The following is a 23,109-nucleotide window of genomic DNA, read 5'->3' on the forward strand; positions in this document are numbered from 1 at the left end:
TTTAGGATATTGCTTTTTTGCTCCACCTAACCCCCACCACCATAAAGTTTATAAATATCCTAAGTAGATTCATTACCTTAAAATATGTGACATTTGCCCTTATATCACGAGCTCTCAGGCTTATTCAATGAATGAGAATTACAAATTATGAAACTATGGGAATTTTACTAAAATAGTTAAGAAACATCTGGAAGACAGAATAAGTTACAATTTTTTTAAATGCCTTTTTAAAACCCCAAACATTCACTTTTTAGAAAAATTTACAAACTGCCTAGACTTGCTGTAAGATTTTAAATGGAAGGAATCCTAAAAGCAAATACTGTTGGGTACCAATGTGTCTTTGAACTACAGTTTTAAGTAGTGATCTCTACTTACAAAGGTTCCCATTTTGTTTCTGTGATTTTTTCCCAATATTTTATGCTTTGGAAAACTGATTATTAAAGAAAGATTTTTTTAAAATATAAGGAGAAAACCGTATTCTTTGTCAGTAGTTTTGCACTTTTGAATATTTGTGTTCAATTTGCCAAGTATATTTCCAATGTTAGATCTATCAATTTTATTGAAATTTTAGTCTAAAGAGAAAGGTAATAGTAGATTTATTTTAAATGTAGTAAATAGGCATAGTAACTCCAAATTATGCTTTTTCTGAAAATTGTAGACTTACTTTATTTTTTTGTCTTTTTATCTTTTGGAACTGGAGGTAGAACTCAGGGCTTTGCAAATGCGAGGCAGGTGCTTTGCCACTGAGCTACATTCCAGCCCCAAATTGTAGACTTATTTTGAATTTCAGAGTCATGTTTTAAAATAATGCAATTTTTAAAGCAGTCTTTCAAAAATGAAAAAATACATTTGGGTTCCCAGTACCACTCAAGATATTATGAATTTTGTTTTTATAAGAACCCACAGTTTGAACCTTTTTAATGCAAAAGAAGTTTGAAGATGATAGTAGGTGCTAAACCAAAATTTTATGCTGTTTTTAATCTTATGGAATTAATATATGCTTGTAGTTTTGAAAATTTGGACAAATGGAAAGATAGAAGAGACTGAAAGTTTCATCTTTAAGTATTACTACTGTGAACTTTTTGGGATACATTTTTCTAGTTGTTTTTAAATATGTATGTGTATGCATCCATGTGTGAGCATGCACAGGGATAATGTTTGTATTATAAATGCTATTTTTCTATTTTGGTAAACTGATTTTTGACTTGGTATATCTCTTTGACAGTATATTAAACATTTTGCTTTAAAAGTTTCACTAATATAAATAATCCTGTCATTATATTTCTATTCTTATTCTTTATATAAAAATTCCATTTTTTTGCTCATGATGTGGAACTACTAAGTATAAGGAAAGCAGAATTTTAAAAATTTGATTTATAGTTGTCTTATTTAGAAAAACTCAACAGAGTCATGTCTTCCTTCCTTCCTTCCTTCCTTTCTTCCTTTCTTTTCTTTTCTTTTCTTTTTTGTTGTTTGGGTACTAGGAATTGAACTCAGGGGAACTTAACCACTGAGCCACATCCCCAGCCCTTTTTTTGTATTTTATTAGAGACAGGGTTTCACTGAGTTGCTTAGGGCCTCACCAAGTTGTTCAGGCTGGCTTTGAATTCACAATTGTCCTGCCTCAGCCTCCCAAGCTGCTAGGATTACAGGCATGCACCATCGTGCCAGGCTCATATTTCTAATATAAGTATGTGAGAGGAATTTTCCCTAGTTTTTATATTAACACTTTTATTTTGATGTTAGAGTTAATGAAATAGAATTACAGATAAATTACTAAAATGTGGGTATTTTATTAGATTACTTATAATACTCTGGGAAGTCTATGTAGCTAAAGAGAAGTATATTGATTTTTATTTAATTTCAGAATGATATTCTACCCCTTTCAAACTCAGTGCCTGAAGATGTGGGGAAAGCTGACCAATTAAAAGATGAAGGTAAGCATTTCATACAGAAGTTATTTATTTAGTAAAACTTTCCACATGGTGGACAAAATAACTGTGAGTTGATGCGAGTCTGGTTTACACTGCCAAGACTGAATTATGCATATGGCATTTATGAAGTAGAAATGGATGCGACAGATGAAAAGTTTAGAAATATAGAATGCCATGTGGGCAGTAGAAGCGTGAAGAGAAGCAGAGATCTTGTAAAACTTCCAGTAAGGGCTGTTCACTTGTAACTGTATTTGCTACTTGAACCCTAGGATCCCATATTATTCTCTATGTTTAATCAAAAAGAGAAAAATAATTTTTAGTATTATTTTAACTTTCATATATTTGGTGTTATTGAGTTCTTTGAAATTTGTTAATGCATGTATATGGTGCATGACTTGCTAGCTAGCACACTTGATTTTTACATTATAGAATTTTCTAATAGCAGACTAATGAAGCATTTTTCATTTTAATCAATAAATCATGTTGAAGCTCTGTGTTCAATTTTTCTATCACATCAGTTCGGTTAAGCTATAGAGGAAAGCCAGGTCAGTCCTATAATACTTGTTCTAAGAAACTGTAGAGCACTGTCCTTATCCTTTGCACTAAATGAAAACCAATAAATTCCTTGCCATGTAAATAGGCTGAAAGTTTCTTTCATTTTTAGTTTATACCCTGAGGAAGGCAGTTGAATTAAAAAAAAAAAATCACTTGGTATTTAAGAAGGTAGATATTGAAAAGAGTGTGCTTTTCTTATTCCTTGGGCTTGGTCATCTCTCTAGGTTTACAAATATATGCCTATGTCATGGTTTTAGTACCTGTGTAGTGTTACATGGTCCCATAAGTTTTCTAAACTGACGGTTTTATAATCCTAAGCCTGCTTTCGATGTCTTTGTATTTCTAATATCTTGTGATTATCTCCTCAGAATTTCATTATAAAGTGCTATGTTTCCAACAAATATATTTGTCTTATTTTTCAATTTTTTATTTCCTCTAAAAGTGATCACCACAGTACCTTAAAATCTTAAGTCTTATAATGTCACAAATTATACACGAAATAAAGCAATAACCGTATCTTCATTGTTATTTGAGTTATCACATTCCCCAAAGAATTTGGATTTAAACTATCCATATACAAGTGCATTTTTCATTGTTAATTTCTAATTGGAGCAGTTAGGTGTGTTTTTCCCACACAGGTTTTTATAGTGTGTGAAATCTACAGTATATTCTCTAATAGCATTTTACTTTCACAACTTGGCAAAGTTCTAGTAACAGTTTTGAGTAAATGGCAAATCAGTTTTAGTTTTGTCTATCATTTTTACTCCCTCTGCATGAATACTGGTAGTCCAGTTCCTTGTGGAGGTTTTGACATAATGAATATTAGGCAGATGAGGGCTGGGCAATGTATAGAGTGAGACTCATTTAATGTGGCTGCATGGACCAACTGAATTACTTACCACTTTTGTCTTTAACCAAAAGCTAATGGAAAGCTTGTGTGTGTGTGTGTGTGTGTGTGTGTGTGTGTGTGGTATTGGGAATTGAATCCAGGACTTTACACATGCTAGGCTAGTGCTCTATAACTGAACTATATCCCTCCAGCAAACCACCTCCTGCTTTTTTCTTTTTTCTGATTTTTATTTTTGAGACAAGATCTCACTAAGTTGCCTAGGCTGGCCTCAAACTTGTGGTCCTCCTGCCTTGGCTTCCTGAGTAGCTAACCAAAAGGTTTTATTCTTTTCAATAAGATGTTTCACATCTCAGACATGTTACATATAAAATAATTGACATTTTATCTTGATTTTGCTATTTGTGTGAGAACAAATAGAATTGTAGATTGTCAAGTACAGGGTTATTTTAGACTATGTGTTATAATTATCTGACTGGGTTAATCAAGGCTTCTAGCCATCTAGTCTTCCTGGAACATTGCTTTCAAATATTTCATGTGTTTTGCTTCTGAAGAGTTGTAGTGAGAACAGAAAAAAATCAGAAAAGTTCCTTGTTATCATTCCCTGATAAGTCACATAAGTATGGGTCTATATCATGGGGCTGTGAGAATTAAAGGAGAAAATTTTATGGGAGAATATCATATCACTATAAAGTGCTAAACAAATGCTTCATTGTTATATTTATGTCCTTTTCACACATTTCATTTGTGTCCTTAATATTTGTGTATTTAATATTTTGTGACTTGAAACTTTTTGTCATTAACTTACATTAAAATATACATATATTTGTATATGTATATATACATTACAACTACACATTTAAGGTAGTTTACAGGAAAAGATATACAATAAATTTTTTTTTTTTAGTTGTAGATGGACACAATACTTTTATTTATTTTTATGTGGTGCTGAGGCTCGACCCCAGTGCCTCGCAAAATGCTAGGCAAGTGCTCTACCACTGAGCCACAACCCTAGACTCTACAATAAAGTTTTAATAATAATAATATGCCACCCCAAGACAAAAAGACCTAGTAGCAACAACAAAATCTCCATAACCCAGAAAAAAAAAATCTTTGACATGGAAATTTACTTAAGTAACCCAGGCAAGTGTAGTTTACTTTTTGCTCAATCATAAAATCTATGTTATCCTCTCAGCTTCCTTGGAAATCTTGTATTTGTGTCTTTTTTGAAAAGGGGACCCAAATTAATTTTTTATTAAAAAAAGATTTATTGAGATGCATTCATGTTCCATAAATTTACTCCTGATTTCTACTATATTCACAGAACTGTGCAGCCATCACCAAAATCAATTATAAAATATTTTTATCACTCCTTAAACCATGTATCCAATATATCTTTATATTTATTTCTGATTCCTAATTTACATTAATTTTTATATGATTTTTGGATGCTTTTAGCTACCTGCCTGTCCTTTAATCTTCCTTCTTATTCTTTGCAAATTCCCATCCCACCTCCTCCCATTAAATAGCTAATGATCTACTTTTAAGAAAGCTGGCCAGGCATGGTGGTGCATGCCTGTAATTCCAGGTGCTTGGGAGACTGAGACAGGAGGATGGTGAGTTCAAAAAAACCTCAGCAACAGCAAGGTGCTGAGCAACTCAGTGAGACCCTGTCTGTAAATAAAATAAAAGAAAAGGCTAGGAATGTGCTTCAGTGGTTGAGTGCCCCTGAGTTCAATCCCCGTTACTGCCCCTGCCCCCCAAAAAAAGAAAAAAGAAAAAAGCTGATAGAGAGGCCCTGAGCTGTGAATTGTTCCTCCTAATCCCAGTTGTTCTCATATTTTTAATTTTGAACATTGGTTCTTACAACTACACAGGATTCTTTGCACTCCCACTTAACAGAATACAAGAGATACTCTCATACAATCCATATTTGGCTGACTAGTTGTTATCAGCTGAATTATTGCCAGATGTATCTGCCCTTCCTAGAAAATCAGCTCTCTGTAGAGTAGCCATCATATCTGAAATTGTCTTTTCAGAAATTAATTTCCTAAAATCCCCTTTTAAAAAGATTATATCTCTGGAAGGAATAGCATGTAGAAACATTATCTGCCAATAACATATTTGCACGATTAGTTTCACCAGCTTATCCACATCAGCATTGAGAGAGCTTGACTGCTCAGCAGTGTGTTGACAAGGAAGGGGTAGAAGATCAGGCCCAGATTGAGATGGCTATCAGGGAGGAAACGGTAAGGCGGTGCTAAAACGGAGCAGAGAGAGGAAGATAAGGAAGGTGAGAAGAGATTAGTTTTCACCATGAGATAGTTATTCTGGTTGCATTTACTCATGAAGCCTGGATTTTATAAGGTATACAAACATTAATTCTAAGACTCCACATTGTTTTTTTTTTGCAGTGCTGGGGATTGAACCCAGGGCCTTGTGCTTGCAAGGCAAGAACTCTACCAACTGAGCTATATCCCCAGCCCTCCATATTGTTAAAATGATTCAATCACACTGAAACTAAGGAATATCAACACTATAGTACAGTGTGTCTTCAGTGAGACTGAAAAATCATTCAGTTGACCTTCATATTGTTGTAGTTTCTATGTATTAAATGTATCTGTTAGAGTTTATATTTTTTCCTACGTATTTTACTTACTATACATATCAATTATTTTATTTTAGGCAATAACCACATGAAAGAAGAGAATTATGCTGCTGCAGTGGATTGTTACACACAGGCAATAGCATTGGATCCTAATAATGCAGTTTATTATTGCAACAGGTAAGCTGACTCTATTGTGGCAGATTTACAAGTTCTTGGATTAATAGCTTTGAGGGGAAACTGCAAAATTGGTCTATTTAGAGAATGTTGAAAGTTCAAAAAACATAAAGGAAGTAAGAATAAACTCATGAACTTACCACTCAGAGGCAGCCACTTTTCATAAATTTTGGGCATATTTCATTTTACATAAGAGCATTCAATTTTAGATTTAACTTGTTTACAGGACATACCATAAATGTGTCCTAAGTTTATTGAAATCCTTCATAAATATTATTTAAATGGTTAAAAATCACTTTATTGCTACCTTTTAGTCTTTTTTTTTTCAGCATCTATCATTATGACTGACAAACAAGTATTTAGTGTTACTTTTGAATAATTGGGTAGATACACCTTAAATTGCTTAACTATTGACTTACTGGCAGACATTAAGGTTGTTTTTATTTTTTTCACTATTATATAAAGCTGAAATAAGCATTTGTGTTTATAAAAATTTTTTTATGATTCAGATTTTTATGAAATTTGGACTTATCCCTAGAAATGTATTTAGCTGGTCTAATAATATGAATATTTAAAAAATTAATGCATATTATAAAATTGTTTCAACTTCTTTGAAAATATTTTGAGAATTTTCTTCCCTAGAAGTATATAATTGTATCTATTTTTGCCATACTCTTTATCAGCACCATGTCCTCAAATTATTAATTCTTGGTTATTTCCATATCCATTATTCTAATTTATATTTAATTACTGGTGAGTTTGGAGGTTTTCAAATGTTGGTTATTCATGGTTTTTTTTCTCCTAATTTTTAAATTTTACTGTATGTACACTGATTATGACAAATTCATATGTCAAATCCTAAATTCCAATGTGATATGTTTGGAGGTGAGACCTGTGGAAGGTATAGAGCTCTTGTGAATGGGATTAATGCCCTTATAGAAGAGAATTCCCTTCACTGCACCCCCCACCCCACCTGAGAACATAGTGGGACAAGTACCTGTATCAGGCCTTACCCTGTTGACCTCACATTATTTCTTTCTTTCTTGGCTCTGTTCATTTTAAGAGGGATCAAGGGACTGGGAATATATCTCAGTTGGTAGAGTGCTTGCCTCACACACACAAGGCCCTGGGTTCAATCCCCAGCACCAAAAAAAAAAAAAAAAAAAAAAAAAAAAAGAAAGAAAGAAAGAAAAAGAGGGATCAGACTCCCATAGGCTATGTTTCCAAGACTCCTTTGTCTTCTCTGATTGTGTTCAGTCATATAAGGGGTTGGCAAGAGATTGGAGGATAAAAGGAAGAGAGAAGTCTGGGTAGCTCTCCCTCTCCCATTTTTATATTCAGCAGGGGCTGCTTCTCATGCTTCTCTCCTTTCACCTAAGATCCCTGTTGCGGTCCCAGCTTTTTCTAGGGGTCCTTGGGTTTTGGATTCTGTACTTTGTGCTTCTGTGTTAGGGATGGTAATGGATTCCTGCTATTGCTAATTTTTGGATTGCTATAAAATTCCATTTGGCCTCTCAACTCTTCTATTACCTTATGTAATGAATTCCCTGCATTAAATTATTATTAATTATTCTATTTAATCTAAATGGAATTTCCAGTAGAACTTTCTGCAGTGATGGAAACGTTCCATATTTGTACTGTCCAGCACAGTAGCTACTGGCCACAGGTGAACGGTTAAGTACTTGGATTATGACTAGTGCAATTGAGGAAGTAAATTTTTAATGTTTAACTTAATTTAAAATCAATTTAAATAAGTTAATTTAAATTTAAGTAGTCACTTCTGACTTGTGGCTTGTATATTGCCCTATATTAAAGTTTTTCTCCTAGTTTCAGAGCTTAAATTTGTATGTAAAAGATTCTTTGTATGTAAAAGATTAAAATATTTTTTTAAATTTATTTTTATTGTAAACAAATGGGATACATGTTGTTTCTGTTTGTACATGGAGTAACAGCATACCATTTGCATATTCATACATTTACACAGAGTAATGATGTTTGATTCATTCTGTTATTTTTATTTTTTTCCTTCCCCCCCACCCCTCCCACCTCTCTTTTCCCTCTATACAGTCCCTCCTTCCTCCATTCTTGCCCCCCTTCCACCCCCCATTACGTGTCATCATCTGCTTATCAGTGAGATCATTCCTCTTTTGGATTTTTGAGATTGGCTTATCTCAGTTAACATGATATTCTCCAGTTTCATCCATTTGCCTGCAAATGCCATAATTTTATTATTCTTTATAGCTGAGTAATATTCCATTGTATATATATATACCACAGTTTCTTTATCCATTCATCAATTGAAGGGCATCTAGGTTGGTTCCATAGTCTGGCTATTGTGAATTGAGCAGCTATGAACATTGATATGGCTGTATCTCTGTAGTATGCTGATTTTAAGTCCTTTGGGTATAGGCCAAGGAGTGGGATAGCTGGGTCAAATGGTAGGTCCATTCCAAGTTTTCTAAGGAATCTCCACACTGCTTTCCAGAGTGGCTACACTAATTTGCAGTCCCACCAGCAATGTATGAGTGTACCTTTTTCCCCACATCCTCACCAACACCTATTGTTGCTTGTATTCTTGATAGTCGCCATTCTAATTGGGGTGAGATGGAATCTTAGTGTAGTTTTGATTTGCATTTCTCTTATTACTAAAGATGGTGAACATTTTTTAAAATATTTTTTAAATATTTTTTTCTTTGAATTTTATTCCAGTGCTTTTAGCCTTAAAACTCTCCTGATTTTATAGACTTGACAAATGATTTCTGTTTTCTAATTTTAGCTTTACATTTAAATTTTGTCATCTCAAGTCTATTTTGGTGACAATTATGACTTTTTAATATATATGTATATATATGTTGATAGACCTTTATTTTATTCATTTATTTATTTTATTCATTTATTCATACGTGCTGCTAAGGGTTGAACCCAGGGCCTCACACATACTAGGCAAGTGCTCTACCACTGAGCCACAACCCCAGCCCCAATTATGACTATTTCTAACTCATCTAAAACTTTCTATGACAGCCTTATAAAAACTACCATTTATTTTACAGTAGTTTCTTAGATTTGAAAAGGATAAAAGTTAATGTGGTCCAACCTTTCATTGAGTTTTATTACCATATTTAGGGAAGTCATATCTTCTGAGATAGCCCATGCTTCCCCAAACTTTTCTTTTTTGGGTATATCTGTTAGAAAAGTCTACCTTATGTTGATACTGGATTTGTTTCTCTGTAACTTCTATCAGTTGGCTTTATTTAATTCTGAAGATTAATTACAGGGCTGGGGTTGTGGCTCAGTTGAGTGCTTGCCTGACATGCATGAGGCACTGGGTTTGATTCTCAGCACCGCATATAAATAAATAAATAAAATAAAATGTCCATCAACAACTAAAAAATATTTTTAAAAAGATTAATTACAAAATAAATATGATTGTTCTTTCTCATGTCAGTGCTTTGTTTTGAAGTTTGCTACTATGTTCATTGAAGTTCTTTTTTCTATGTTGTGTTCCAAGTTTCTTTCATTGTGTCTTTGGTAGTACAGAACTAAGTCCTATACCTGCTCTGCAAACTTGTCCCAGTTCATCTGTGTCTGTTAGTATAGAGGCTAATTTTGTATGACATTTGTCTGGTGGGACTCTCATTTAACCTGCTTCTATATAATGTATTATATTTCAGGACATTGTAGGATATCCTATAGGATTTGCCAAATTCATGTCTTCCTTTTGGTTGATTAAAGTCCTTCCCACTCCCTGACATTATCCCTATCTTTTCATTTAATCATTCATTTGACAAGTTCTTACCAAATATGTACTAGTGTTGTCACTTGAGATTGAGTTTGTTGTTTGGACTCAAATACAGGATGTTATTTTCTATTCCTGTAGAATTATTATCATTTATGGCTTCTATCTGTCCCTTCATCTTTTTGGATAATGAATCTATAAAATAATGTATTTACTGTTGTTTCCAGTTTCATGTCATCCACAAACTTGAGAATATACCATCTCTCACATTATGTCAGTTACATGTCAACTAATGGAACAATCGTAGGAAAGTGGTTTAGAGCAGAGAATGAATCCAGACTCTTTGGATTCTATTTTCTGACTCAAGTCACTTACTACCTATGTGACTTGGCAAATTACCTAATGATATATGCCTTAGTTTCCCTATCTTTAAAATATGGATAATAATAGCATTTACCTCATAGGGCTATTATGGAGATCAAAATGTTAACTTATATAAAGTGCTAATAAAGTATCAAGTGAGGATGGTTGTTTTAAAGTAATAACTTACTATTATATATGTAGCCAATTTTTCTGCCTTGATCATAATATGTAGAATCAAATATATCAGTTTCCAAATATATTGTCAATTATCTTTCTCTGATTACCAGTCTACAACTAATGCTATTAAGATAAGAAGGAAATGATGTTCATCTGATAGGACTTGTTCCCAATTAATTCAATGTCATTTTCCTTTTTTTGTGTTTAATTTTTAAATTTTTAGTTATACATGACAGTAGAATATATTTTGACAGAATGTGCACACATGAAATATAACTTTTTCTATTAGGTTCCCACTCTTGTGATCATACATCATGTGGAGTTACCCTGGTCATGTATACAAATACAAGACTAGGTAGGTTATGACCAATTAATTCTATTGTCTTTCCTATTCCCTTCTCCCCTCCCTCTCCTTTATTACCTTTTGTCTAGTCCAATCTATTTCTATTATTCCCCTCCCCAACTTCCTTTATTTTGGATTATCATCCACAAATCAGAGAGGACATTTGACCTTTAGTTTTTTTGGGATTGGCTTATTTAACTTAGCATGATATTGTCTAGTTCCATCCAGTTACTGGCAAATGCCATAATTTCATTCTTCTTTATGGATGAGTAATATTCCATTGTGTATATATACCACATTTTCTTTATCCATTCATCCTTTGAAAAACCCTTAGGTTGTTTCTGTAACTTGGCTATTGTGTTGAGCTGCTATAAACATTCTTATGGCCACATCACTTTAATATGCTATTTTTATGTCTTTTGGGTGTATACTGAGGATTGGGATAATTGTGTCAAATGGTGCTTCCATTCCAAGTTTCCTAAGGAATCTTCATACTGTTTTCCATAATGGTTGTACCAGTTTGCAGTCCCACCAACAATGTATGTCCCACATTCTTGCCAACATTTACTGTTACTTGTATTCTTCATGCCATTCTGACAGAAGGAGTGAAATGGAATCTCATTATAGTTTTGATTTGCATTTCTCTAATTGCTAGAGATGTTGAACATTTTCTCATATATTTTTTGACCTTTCATATTTCTTCCTCTGTGACGTGTCTTCAGTTCTTTTGCCCATTTATTGATTGGGTTATTTATTTTTCTGGTGTTAACGTTTTTTGAGTTCTTTGTATATCTTGGAAATTAATGCCTTATCTGAGGTACTGGTTGTGAAGATTTTCTCCCAATCTGTAGGCTCTCTAAACACATTCTTTTTTTTTTTTTTTGCGGTACTGGGGATTGAACCCAGGGCCTTGTGCTTGCAAGGCAAGCACTCTACCAACTGAGCTATACCCCCAGCCCTCTAAACACATTCTTGATTATTTCCTTTGCTGTGAAGAAGTTTTTCAGTTTGATACCATCCCATTTATTGACTTTTTTTTTTTTTTTTTTTTTTTGGTACCTGAGATTGAACTCAGGGACACTCAACCACTGAGCCTCATCCCTAACCCTATTTTGTGTTTTGTTTAGAGACAGGTTCTCACTGAGTTGCTTAGCATCTCAGTTTTGCTGAGGCTGGTTTTGAACTCGAGATTCTCCTGCCTCAGCCTCCCAGAGCAGCTAGGATTATAGGTGTGTGCCACTGTACCTGGCCCGTTTATTGAGTCTTGATTTTAATTCTTGCATTTTAGGAGTCTTGTTGAGAAATTTGGTTCCCAAGCTTACATGTTGGAGAGCCGACATGTTGGAGAGTTGGGCGTACTTTTTCTTCTAGTAAGTGCAGGGTTCTGGTGTAATACCTAGGTCTTTGATCCACTTGGAGTTGAGTTTTGTGCAGAATGAGATATAGGGATGCCATTTCATTCTATTTACATGTGGATTTCCAGTTTTCCTAGCACCATTTGTTGAATAGGCTGTCTTTTATCCAATGTATGGTGCTTTTTGTCTAGGATGAAATAACTGTGTTTGTGTTGGGGTGTCTGTGTGTGTGTGTGTGTGTGTGTGTGTGTGTGTGTTTGGCGATGCTGGGGATTGAACCCAGGGCCTTGTGCTTGTGAGGCAAGCACTCTACCAACTGAGGTATATCCCCAAGCCTGTGTTTTCTATTTTGTTCCATTGGTCTTCATGTCTGTTTTGGTGCCAATACCATCCTGTTTTTCTTACGTAGCTCAGTAGTATAATTTAAGGTCTGGTATTATGATACCTCCTGCATCACTTTTCAGGCTAAGGATGACTTTGGCCATTATGGGCCTTTTATTTTTCAAATGAATTTCATGATTGCTCTTTCTATTTCTGTGAAGAACATCATTGGGATGTTTGTAATTCTTTTTAGGAATTGCATTAAATATGTATAGCGCTTTTGGTAGCATGGCCATTTCAATAATATTGATTCTCCCTATCCAAGAACATGGGAGATCTTTCCATCTCCTAAGGTCTTCTTTAATTTCTTTCTTTAGTGTTCTGTAGTTTTCATTATAGAGGCCTTTCACCTCTTTTGTTAGGTTGATTCCTTTTTTTTTTTTTTTTTTTGAGGCTATTGTAAAGGGGATAGTTTTCCTGATTTTTCTTTCAGCTTGCATCTTTGATCAATTGATTTATTGGTATTGATTTTAAACCATGCTACTTTGCTAAATTCATTTATAAATTCAAGGAGCTTTCTAGTAGAGTTTTGTGGGTTTTCTAAATGTAGAATCATGTCATAGGCAAATAGGAATAGTTTAAGCTCTTCTTTTAAACTATTTGAATCCCTTTGATTTCTTTCTTTTGTGTGATTGCTCTGGATAGGGTTTCAAGGACTATGTTGAATACAAGTGGTAAAAGAGGGCATCCTTGTCTTGTTCCAGTTTTTAGAGGGAATGCTTTGAGTTTTTCTCCATTTAGAATGATGTTTGCTGCCCTTCAACAGATGAATGGATAAAGAAAATGTGGTACATATACACAATGGAATATTATTCAGCCTTAAAGAATGAAATTATGGCATTTGCTGGTAAATAGATGGAACTGGAGAATATCATGATAAGTGAATAAGCCAATCCCAAAAAAACCAAAGGCAGTTTTCTCTGATAAGCAGATGCCGATCCATAGTAGTGGGGTGTGTAGGGAAGAAGGAAGGAACTTTGGATTATACAGAGGGGAGTGAGGGAACGGGCGGGGTGGGGGATATGGGAATGGTGGTAGACTGAGACACACATTATTACTCTATATGCATGTATGAAAAAAAATTTTTAAATAAATTTAAAAAATTAAAAAATTTGAAAAAAATTTGCCTTGAGTTAACATATATATCTTTTATAATGCTGAGGTGTGTTCCCACTATCCCCAGTTTTTCTAGTGTGTTGAGCATGAGTGGATGTTGAATTTCGTCAAATGCTTTTTCTGCATCTATTGAGATAATCATGTGATTCTTGTCTTTAAGTCTATTGATGTGATGAATTACATTTATTTATATCCATATATTGAACCAACCTTGCATCCTTGGGATGAACCCCACTTGATCATGGTGTACTGTCTTTTCATATGTTTTTTATGTGGCTTGCCAATATTTTATTGAGAATTTTTGTGTCCATGTTCATCAGGAATATTGGCCTGAAGTTTTCTCTCCTTGATGTGTCTTTGTCTGGTTTTGGTATCTTCTTCTTTTTTTCTTTTTTTAAATCTCACTTACTTTATTATGAAAATTTTCAGGGTTGAAGGAATTTTATTGCAAATTATAAAACCACACCAAGATTTGGCCCTTAATATTTTTATATATTTGCTTTATCACATATTGATTCATCTATGTGTACCTCTATCCATTCACCTTTCCACCTTACTTTTAATGCATTTCAAAGCAAATTGCAGCAATTAGTTTACTTCTATCCTAAATACATAGCATACATATAATTGATTAGAGTTCATTATTTATTTACTTTTTTCTTTTGCGGTAAAATGTGCCTATAACAAAATACATGAATTTTAATGAACTTTCAATTTTGAAAAATAAATCACCTATGTAACCTAAGTATATCTCCAAGGTATTGCAACTCACCATTCAGGAAGTTCAGGAAGTTCTTTATGCCCATTCACAGTCAGATACCTATAGTGTTCACCAGGGACCATAACTGGTGCTTCCGCCTAACACCACAGGTTGGATTTGTCTCCTCTAAAATTTCATATGAAAGAAATCATACATACTTTTATATATATATATATGTTTTTTTTTTTTTAAACTGGGATTGAACCCAGGAGAGCTTTACCACTGAAGTATACCCCAAGTCTTTTTAATTTTTTAAAATTTTGAGACATGATCTCAATAAACTGTCCAGGCTGGCCTTGAACTTGACCTCCTCCTGCTTCAGCCTCCCAGGTTGCTGGAATTACAGGCAGGTACCACTGCCTAGCTACGTAATAATTTTTTCTTTTCTTTCTTTTTTTATGTTAAGCATGTTTTTGTGATTCAGCCATATCATTGCATGTAGTACATTCTTTTTTGCTTGGTAGTATTCTGTTGTTTGAATATATCAGTTTGCTTAGCCACTTTCCTACTCAGGGTTACTTGGTGTCATAATTTTTTTTGTAAGGTTGGATCCATAACAAATTCAGTTGGTCACATTGAAAATTTTAATTTTCTTTTTTTCACAAAAAATTACCTTTGTTAATTTTTTTAGCCCAGAAAAATAGAAAGTCAAAATAAGTTCTAGAAATGAAGTTCCCAAGCTGTGGTTTAATGTTTGAGTTTTATTCTCTGTAATCAGATGAATGTCTATAATTTTTAATTTAGTGTATGAAACAAATGAATACATTTAAGAATATCTTGAAATGTTATGACCACATATAAATGGCATCAGAAAATTATTTACAGAGCACAGTAAGTCATATACTTCTTAAATTTTTTTTTTTTTTTTTAGTTGTAGATGAACACAATACCTTTATTTTATTTTTTTATTTTTATGTGGAGCTGAGGATTGAACCCAGTGCCTCACACATGCTGGGCAAATGCTCTACCTCTGAGCCACAATCCCAGCCCCAGTCCATATAGTTTTAACTGTGCATATGAAACATTTAAGCCTAAATAAATAAATTTATTTTAATGAGATTAGAGTTCACATGTAGTCTTATTCTACTAATTCTGTATTGGAAGAGATTCTTGGCAATACATCTGTTTGCTTTTTATTTAATTATTGTTGAACTGAAATTCATAATTATGCTCCTCTTTTGCATTTAAATTGTATCTTTTCCCCTGAGGAGTACAGTAATAAAGCATGCTAATTAATATTAAATAATTAGAAAAGCTTATTTGTATATCTTAATACAAATGCTAAATAGAACTTCAGAATCATTTTGAGGTTTTGGGGTTTGTTTTGAGCCTCTTGTAGCTATAAATATCTCACTAGCCTATAGCCTTGCCACCTACCCCCTTGCCATTTTTCTTAGCCAGATGCCTGCCAAGAATTGGAAGCTCAGAAAATCAGATCTAAATCTTGCCTTTAATATTAATTTTCCCAGTTATATTTCCAATTAAAATATTTTCTACATCCTACACTCACTAGGGTGAACTACAGTTTACTTTTTATAGAAGTGACCTTTTTATGTGTTAGAAAATGATCATTTCGCACAGTTCTTTTGCATGACTCTTTCTTTTCTAGTATATATCTTCTATTTTGACCTTTAAGGTTTTAACTGATGCTTAAGAATACCCGAATACTTCCTTGAGAACCAATTATGTATTTTTGCCTTTTTTTGTAAACATTAAGCCTTATAATGAGTAACACTTATATAGGTTTTTGTTATATTCTGCCTTATTTTATATACATATTTGTTCTCTTTCTTCAGGAAAGGGAAGAGGCTGGAGCTTCTGTTTGTTTATATCCCCTATAGCACCTAGCACTGTGCCTTAAAGGAGTTTAGCCAGTTTTTTTGTCAGATGAATGAAGGACTATAGAAGGAATATAAGAAATTTTCAGTGATGTTGAATTAACCAGATAGCCACGTGAATACTTACATACATGAAGCAAGAAATGATTGAGTATAGATCTAAAGTACTTTCAAGTACCTTATAGTAGGAAATGAATAGCAGTTTTCTGTTGTCTGTCCCCATATAAACTTGGTGTTTTTATTTCTTTTCTCCAATCTCAATGCTGAATATATTACTTAAACCACAGTAGACTCATGCGTAGGAAGAATGAATTGAATGACCTAAGCAATAAATGGAATAAAAGACACACAAGAAAGAAATTGGGTGTAGTGGTTCATGCCTGTAATCCTATCCTAGCAAGTAAGGATGCTGAGGCAGAAGGATTGCAAGTTCAATGCCAGCCTCAGCAAATTAGTGATGCCCTAAACATCTTTGTGAGACCCTGTCCCCAAATAAGATCTTCAAAAGTGGTAAGGATGTAATTCAGTGGTAAAGTGACTCTGAGTTCAATCCCAGTTTTAATAAAATACCCAAGAAAGAGAACACAATGGAGGCAATTTGTTCAGAAGGCCACTCAGCTCATGTGGACCTATTTTGAAGAGCAGGTAGAACTTAGGTAGAAAAGATGGGAAAACATTGAAGGTTGGAGAGCAAAAATATGACCTTCTTATCTCTAAGAAAGATGGGAGTAGAGACCTCATGATTTTGCATTTTTTTTTTTTCCTACTTCTGTGTGAGCAGTCTGGTCAGTCATTTCATGGCTTTTGAACTCCATATGTTGAACATGGATCGCTTCTCGGTTCTGCTACTTAACTAACTGTATGCTCGTGGGTACTCAATGTTTGTAAATCTGAATTTATTCACGTGTAAAACAAGGGTAATACTGACTACTTCAAAGGATGTTGTAAGGAGTGATAAAGGCCCTAGCATAGTCCCAGATGTTCAAAATTTGTTTCATTTAAAAACAGCATACGATTTTTTTCAGTTGTAGGAATAATTTTTGTAGCATTTATTTATGTGTGAGAGGGCACATGTGAGGTAGCTGTGGCTTTTCCTTTTCTTCTACCTAATGTTCTTTTAAGATGGAAGACAATATTAATGTTTTTGTTTTTAACAAAGTAGAGGAAGCAAGGGTGCCTGAAAATATGGAGTCTCTGTGTGGTTCTACTGGAATTTCATTAGTTATGCTCTGATAACCAGACAGCAAAGGCAGAGGGCAGACCACATTGTTATTCAGTTCAGACCTGGCATGTCGGCTTCATCTCACAGGAGACTCAAATGTAGCCTCTCTTCTCTTTGCTTTCTGGCCTCCAAAGCTCAACTGCCTCTTCTCTTCCTTTCGTGAGCTGCATAAATCTGGTTTCATGATAGCTTGCCACTTGTGATCTAAAGTTGTCAAGATTGAAAGAGTCATTCTCCTTCCTCCCACCTACCCTCTTTCGGAGTCTGATCCTCCTGGCTTTATTTCTGTCTTGTTGTTGAGTATCTGACGGCAGAGATCCGGGCATCTTCCTTGATGCTTCTCTTGTCCTTATGCTTCTCAAATAGCTAATTTATTCCTTTCTCCTTTAGTTCAGGTTCTTAACTTTTGCTAAATGAGTGCAATAGAGACTTAAAGTGGCCTCACATTTCTACTTACACTCCCACTACAGTCTTCTGCCAAAAAGACATAAAATGGGAAATTTATCTTTCAACTTTTGCTGTCTGTTCACTAGTTCCAAATACCTATTGACCAAATGTATGCTCTACACACACACACACACACACACACACACACACACACACACACACACACACACCCCTAGCCTTTTTCTTTTCTGTTAACTTTGTCAGTTTTTACTTTTTTTCCTACTCCATTCCTCTTCCACTACCTATGCACATGTAGCATCAAACTCTGATTTCTTAAGAATACCATGGTGCAACATCTCTCCTTGCTTTATGTGCTTTCCCCTCTGCCTTTAGCAATTTACACCCACTCTAATTGCTTGTACTGCTAGTCATCCTTCAAAACCTGCTAGAAACTGCTTTTCTGAGGAAGATATTCTTAATTTCTCCTCTTCCAGCCTCCTGACCATGCCCCTATAGTCTTCCTTTCCATGTCCTGTGGTTTGGTGCCATCAATATGATAGTCCCTAGACACATGTAGCTATTTAAATTTATATAAATCAACCTGCAATAAAATTCACATTAATTAAAATGTAATAAAATGAAACAATAAATTCCTCGTTCACACTAGCACTTTTCAAGTACTCATTAGTCACATGTAGCTAGGGACTGCTGTGTTGGATAGTGTGGATTAAGAACTTCTGTGTCACAGGAAGTCCTGTTGGATGACTCTGTATAGGGCTAACCATACCTTTCTCCATGCTGCTCTTCCTTTGATCTCTTATAGTTGTACTTACCATACTATTTATTTACTTATCTGTTTCTCTATTAGACTATGGGAGGTTGGAGGGCAAGGGATATCCTTTTCATCTCTTTATAGTGGTTTTGAGAGTCTAGCATATCATAGGTGTTCAACAAAAATTTGGGCCAAATTGATTCGGTGAAGTTTTAAAGGGATATTGGTCTCTTCCTGAAGAATTCTAACAATGAAACAGTCACATGGCAGCACGTAGTGTATTTGTTCTTTTTAAAACCAGTTTATACCTATTGAAAATCTATTTGAATTTATTGAGACAAATATTCATATACATTTACCTGATAATCAACACCAGTTGACATTTTGTCACATTTTCTTCCTCTTTCTTCTTTTCTCTATGTTGGGGCATATATATATGTATATTTATGTATGTGTGTGTGTGTGTATATAATATATATATAATATACATACATATATATAATTATACATATATATATAATTTTCTTGCTGATACATTTGTGTATATACAGAAGTACATAAGTACATATTCACATTTAAAAAAAATTTTTTTTGCTTTCTGAGACAACAGGGTATTTTACATTTGCCTTGTATTTTCCTTGCCTTAGACCTGAGCTCTAATGACCCTATGTTATTTCTCTAATGACCCTATGTTCCTTTCAGTGGAGAATAGCATTTAGATACCAATATCTGGTTGTGAGACATGACAATTTGTGTGAGATATCATTGCTTTTAGGTATATTCAATCGACTGACCTAGGAAATATATTTTTTGAAAAGTCATTGGTAGACAGATAACTTTAATTTACATTCCAGTGTCATAGACCTTTCCCTCACCTCCCATTTGATGTTTCTTTCTTCTCCCAGATTGAAAACCCTGCTGTCCCACCACCAGGATACTCATTTCCTCTGTCATTTGGCATACTTCAATTGATGTTATAATACCAGTATTACACCACTAACAAGCCTACTAGGTGAAATTCAGGATTTCTTTGTAATTTTTCTTTTTGTTCTTAGAATACATTTCAGGATATATACTCAGAATACTATGCTTGAAAGTTGTATGGATTCTTTCTTTTTGATATAAAATTAGAGTCACTTGTTTCCATTTTACTCAATTTGAAGGGTTTCTTTTTCATCTTTTTGGAGTCTTGCTTCTATTTCTATCCCGTCTATTGCATTCCCACTCATCTCCTAGAAGATAAGAGTGAGAGTTTTAACATAGAGTAGACTTCTAACCCATGGAAGTGTTTCACATAAAGTTAAATTAAAAAGGATGATCAATACTGATTCTCTTTATGTCTAGCAAGGTTCTTTTCCTTATGTCTGATGTTAACGTTCTATACCAGATTATCTTTTTCCATTCCTTTAACTTTAACCTGTACTTGATTATCTTTTTGGTGATATCTTGTATCCAAGTTGAGAATTTCCATTTCCCATGGGCAACTTTGTGATTACTGATAAATTTGAATTATTTTCAGCTATCTTATGTTTTTGAAGCATGCTTTTTTTCTTGGCTTCCCCTTCTCCTGTCTTTTTGCCTTCTGGTTTGAAAAGAATCTTCATTTCTTTCTTTTTAATTATTTGGGAGTTTTACATTCCATATCTGTTTTAATGTCAGCCTTGTCATGAATTACTTTGCATTGTGTATTCAGTCAAATAGACCCATACCTCATTTCACATGAATTATCAAAACAGGTTTGTTGAATATTTTCATAATTGAATTAATTTAACTGAACCAAAGGACTATAAATTTATTGTTTAATAAATATTTAAAAAATTTAGAACATCAGTTTGAAAAGTAAGCACGTCAGTCCTGCATCTGAAGAAAGATTGACAGAAAACTAGACTCAAAATCACCTTTTCCTTGTAGTTTTCTAGTCTTTCCCCTCTCCCTAAATGCTGCCTGTTGCTCCCAATGGCCCATTAGCACTATTCAGGACAGGAGTGTTATTTTGCTTATTGCCATATCCATTCTTAAAAGTATGCTTTAGGAAACTAATGATAGATGTGCTAGTTGAATGAATAAAGTAGAAGTATTTCATCTGAAGAATTAGTGGACTGGTAATGGGATGGAGGAGAGGAGAATGGAAACTGACATGAAAAGATTTGCATGTCAAACATTAATTATACTTGTTTGGTATGATCTTGAAGATGGAGGTGAGCCCTACTACAGGGAGACACAGAGCTCTGCTCTCAGGATGTAAGTGGCTTCATTATGTTGTTAGTTCCCAGTTATTCCCAAAGAGGTTTTTTGTTGTTGTTGTTGTTTTTCTTTTTTGTCTCAGCAATTGAACTCGGGGACACTTAACTGTTGAGCCACATCCCCAGCCCTTTTTTGTATTTTAATCAGAGACAGGGTCTCACTGAGTTGCTTAGGGCCTTGCTAAATTGCTAGGACTGGTTTTGAACTTGCCATCCTCCTGCTTCACCCTCCTGACCTGCTGGAATTATAGGTATGTGCCCCTTCACTTGGCTCCCACAGAGTTTTGAGATAGAGGTGATACAGCAGGCATTAATTGGTCAGATAAATGGTTCCTAATTGCTCTGAGATTCTGTGCAAAGTGAATGTAACACATTGCTGTCCTTAATTTATAGCTGGATTCAGGTACACAGTTAGTGTTTTTTATTGTTTGTTTATTTGTTGTGGTACTGGGGTCAGGGCACTCAACCACTGAGCCACATCCCTACCCCCACTTTTTATATTTTATTTAGAGAGAGGGCCTTACTAAAACGCTGAGGCTGCCTCTGAGTTTGTGATCTTCTTGCCTCAGCCTCCCAAACAGCTGGGATTATAGGTGTGTGCCATCACACCTGGCATAGTTAAGGTTTTATTTTCACCTTAGACTTATAACGATAAATGTTTTTAAATTTCATTTATTTTATTTGTTGCTGTATAGACTTAGTCTATGATAATGTTGTGTGTACCTAGAATGAAAATTAGTGTATTATGTGGGTGTGAATATAAATTTATTTATTTATTACAATATTATACCTTTTCTTTTTTTCTTTTTTTCTCCATTCTTTTATTAAAAATCATAAATTTACATAGGGCAATGTTGTTTGATTCATTCTGTTATTTTTCCCCTTCCCTCCACCCCTCCCACCCCTCTTTTCCCTCTATACAGTCCTTCCTTCCTCCATTCTTACCACCCTCCTTATCCCTAACCCTAAACCTAACCCTAGCCCTAATGCTAACCCCTCCTACCCCCCATTATATGTCCTCATCCGCTTATCAGGGAGATCATTCGTCCTTTAGTTTTTTGAGATTGGCTTATCTCACTTAGCATGATATCCTCCAATTTCATCCATTTGCCTGCAAATGCCATAATTTTATCATTCTTCATGGTGGAGTAATATTCCATTGTATATATATGCCACAGTTTCTTTATCCATTCATCAACTGAAGGGCATCTAGGTTGGTTCCACACTCTGGCTATGGTGAATTGAGCAGCTATGAACATTGATGTGGCTGTATCTCTGTAGTATGCTGATTTTAAGTCCTTTGGGTATAGGCCAAGGAGTGGGATAGCGGGTCAAATGGTGGTTCCATTCCAAGCTTTCTGAGGAATCTCCATACTGCTTTCCAGAGTGGCTGCACTAATTTGCAACCCCACCAGCAAAGTATGAGTGTACCTTTTTCCCCACATCCTCGCCAACACCTATCGTTGCTTATGTTCTTGATACTCGCCGTTCTAATAGGGGTGAGATGAAATCTTAGGGTAGTTTTGATTTGCATTTCTCTTATTACTAGAGATGTTGAACATTTTTCCATATGTTTGTTGATTGCTTGTAGATCTTCTTCTGTGAAGTGTGTGTTCATTTCCTTAGCCCATTTGTTGATTGGATTATTTGTATTCTTGGTGTAGAGTTTTTTGAGTTCTTTATAGATTCTGGATATTAGGGCTCTATCTGAAGTATGAGTGGCAAAGATATTCTCCCACTCTGTAGGCTCTCTTTTCACATTACTGATAGTTTCCTTTGCTGAGAGAAAGCTTTTTAGTTTGAATCTATCCCAGTTGTTGATTCTTGCTTTTATTTCTTGGGCTATGGCAGTCCTCTTAAGGAAGTCTGGTCCTAAGCCAACAAGTTGAAGGTTTGGCCCTACTTTTTCTTCTGTAAGATGCAGGGTCTCTGGTCTGATTCCAAGGTCCTTGATCAATTTTGAGTTGAGTTTTGTGCAGGGTGAGAGATAGGGATTTAGTTTCATTCTGTTGCATATGGTTTTCCAGTTTTCCCAGCACCATTTGTTGAAGAGGTTATCTTTTCTCCATTGCATATTTTTGGCCCCTTTGTCTAGTATGAGAAAATTGTATTTATTTGCGTTTGTGTCCGTGTCCTCTATTCTATACCATTGATCTACCTGTCTATTTTGGTACCAATACCATGCTGTTTTGTTACTATTGCTTTGTAGTAGAGTTGAAGATCTGGTATTGCGATACCCCCTGCTTTGCTCTTTCTACTGAGGATTGTTTTAGCTATTCTGGGTTTCTTATTCTTCCA

General features: G+C 34.6%; 1 protein-coding gene and 1 pseudogene across 3 annotated transcripts in view; both read left to right on the top strand.

The window, feature by feature from the left end:
- LOC306664130 (high mobility group protein B1-like) overlaps nt 1-23,109 on the top strand; it is a 642,241-nt pseudogene that overhangs the window by 506,885 nt on the left and 112,247 nt on the right. The gene's annotated exons all lie outside the window — the stretch shown is intronic.
- SGTB (small glutamine rich tetratricopeptide repeat co-chaperone beta) overlaps nt 1-23,109 on the top strand; it is a 50,819-nt gene that overhangs the window by 8,535 nt on the left and 19,175 nt on the right. For both annotated transcript variants that reach the window (XM_079144884.1, XM_079144885.1), the window contains exons 4-5: nt 1,868-1,937; nt 6,022-6,121. In XM_079144884.1, the coding sequence (XP_079001010.1) occupies nt 1,868-1,937; nt 6,022-6,121 (170 nt within the window). The remainder of the gene's footprint in view (nt 1-1,867; nt 1,938-6,021; nt 6,122-23,109) is intronic.

Source organism: Sciurus vulgaris (genome assembly GCF_902686455.1).
Source record: "Sciurus vulgaris genome assembly, chromosome: 6".
Classification (NCBI taxonomy): Eukaryota; Metazoa; Chordata; class Mammalia; order Rodentia; family Sciuridae; genus Sciurus; species Sciurus vulgaris.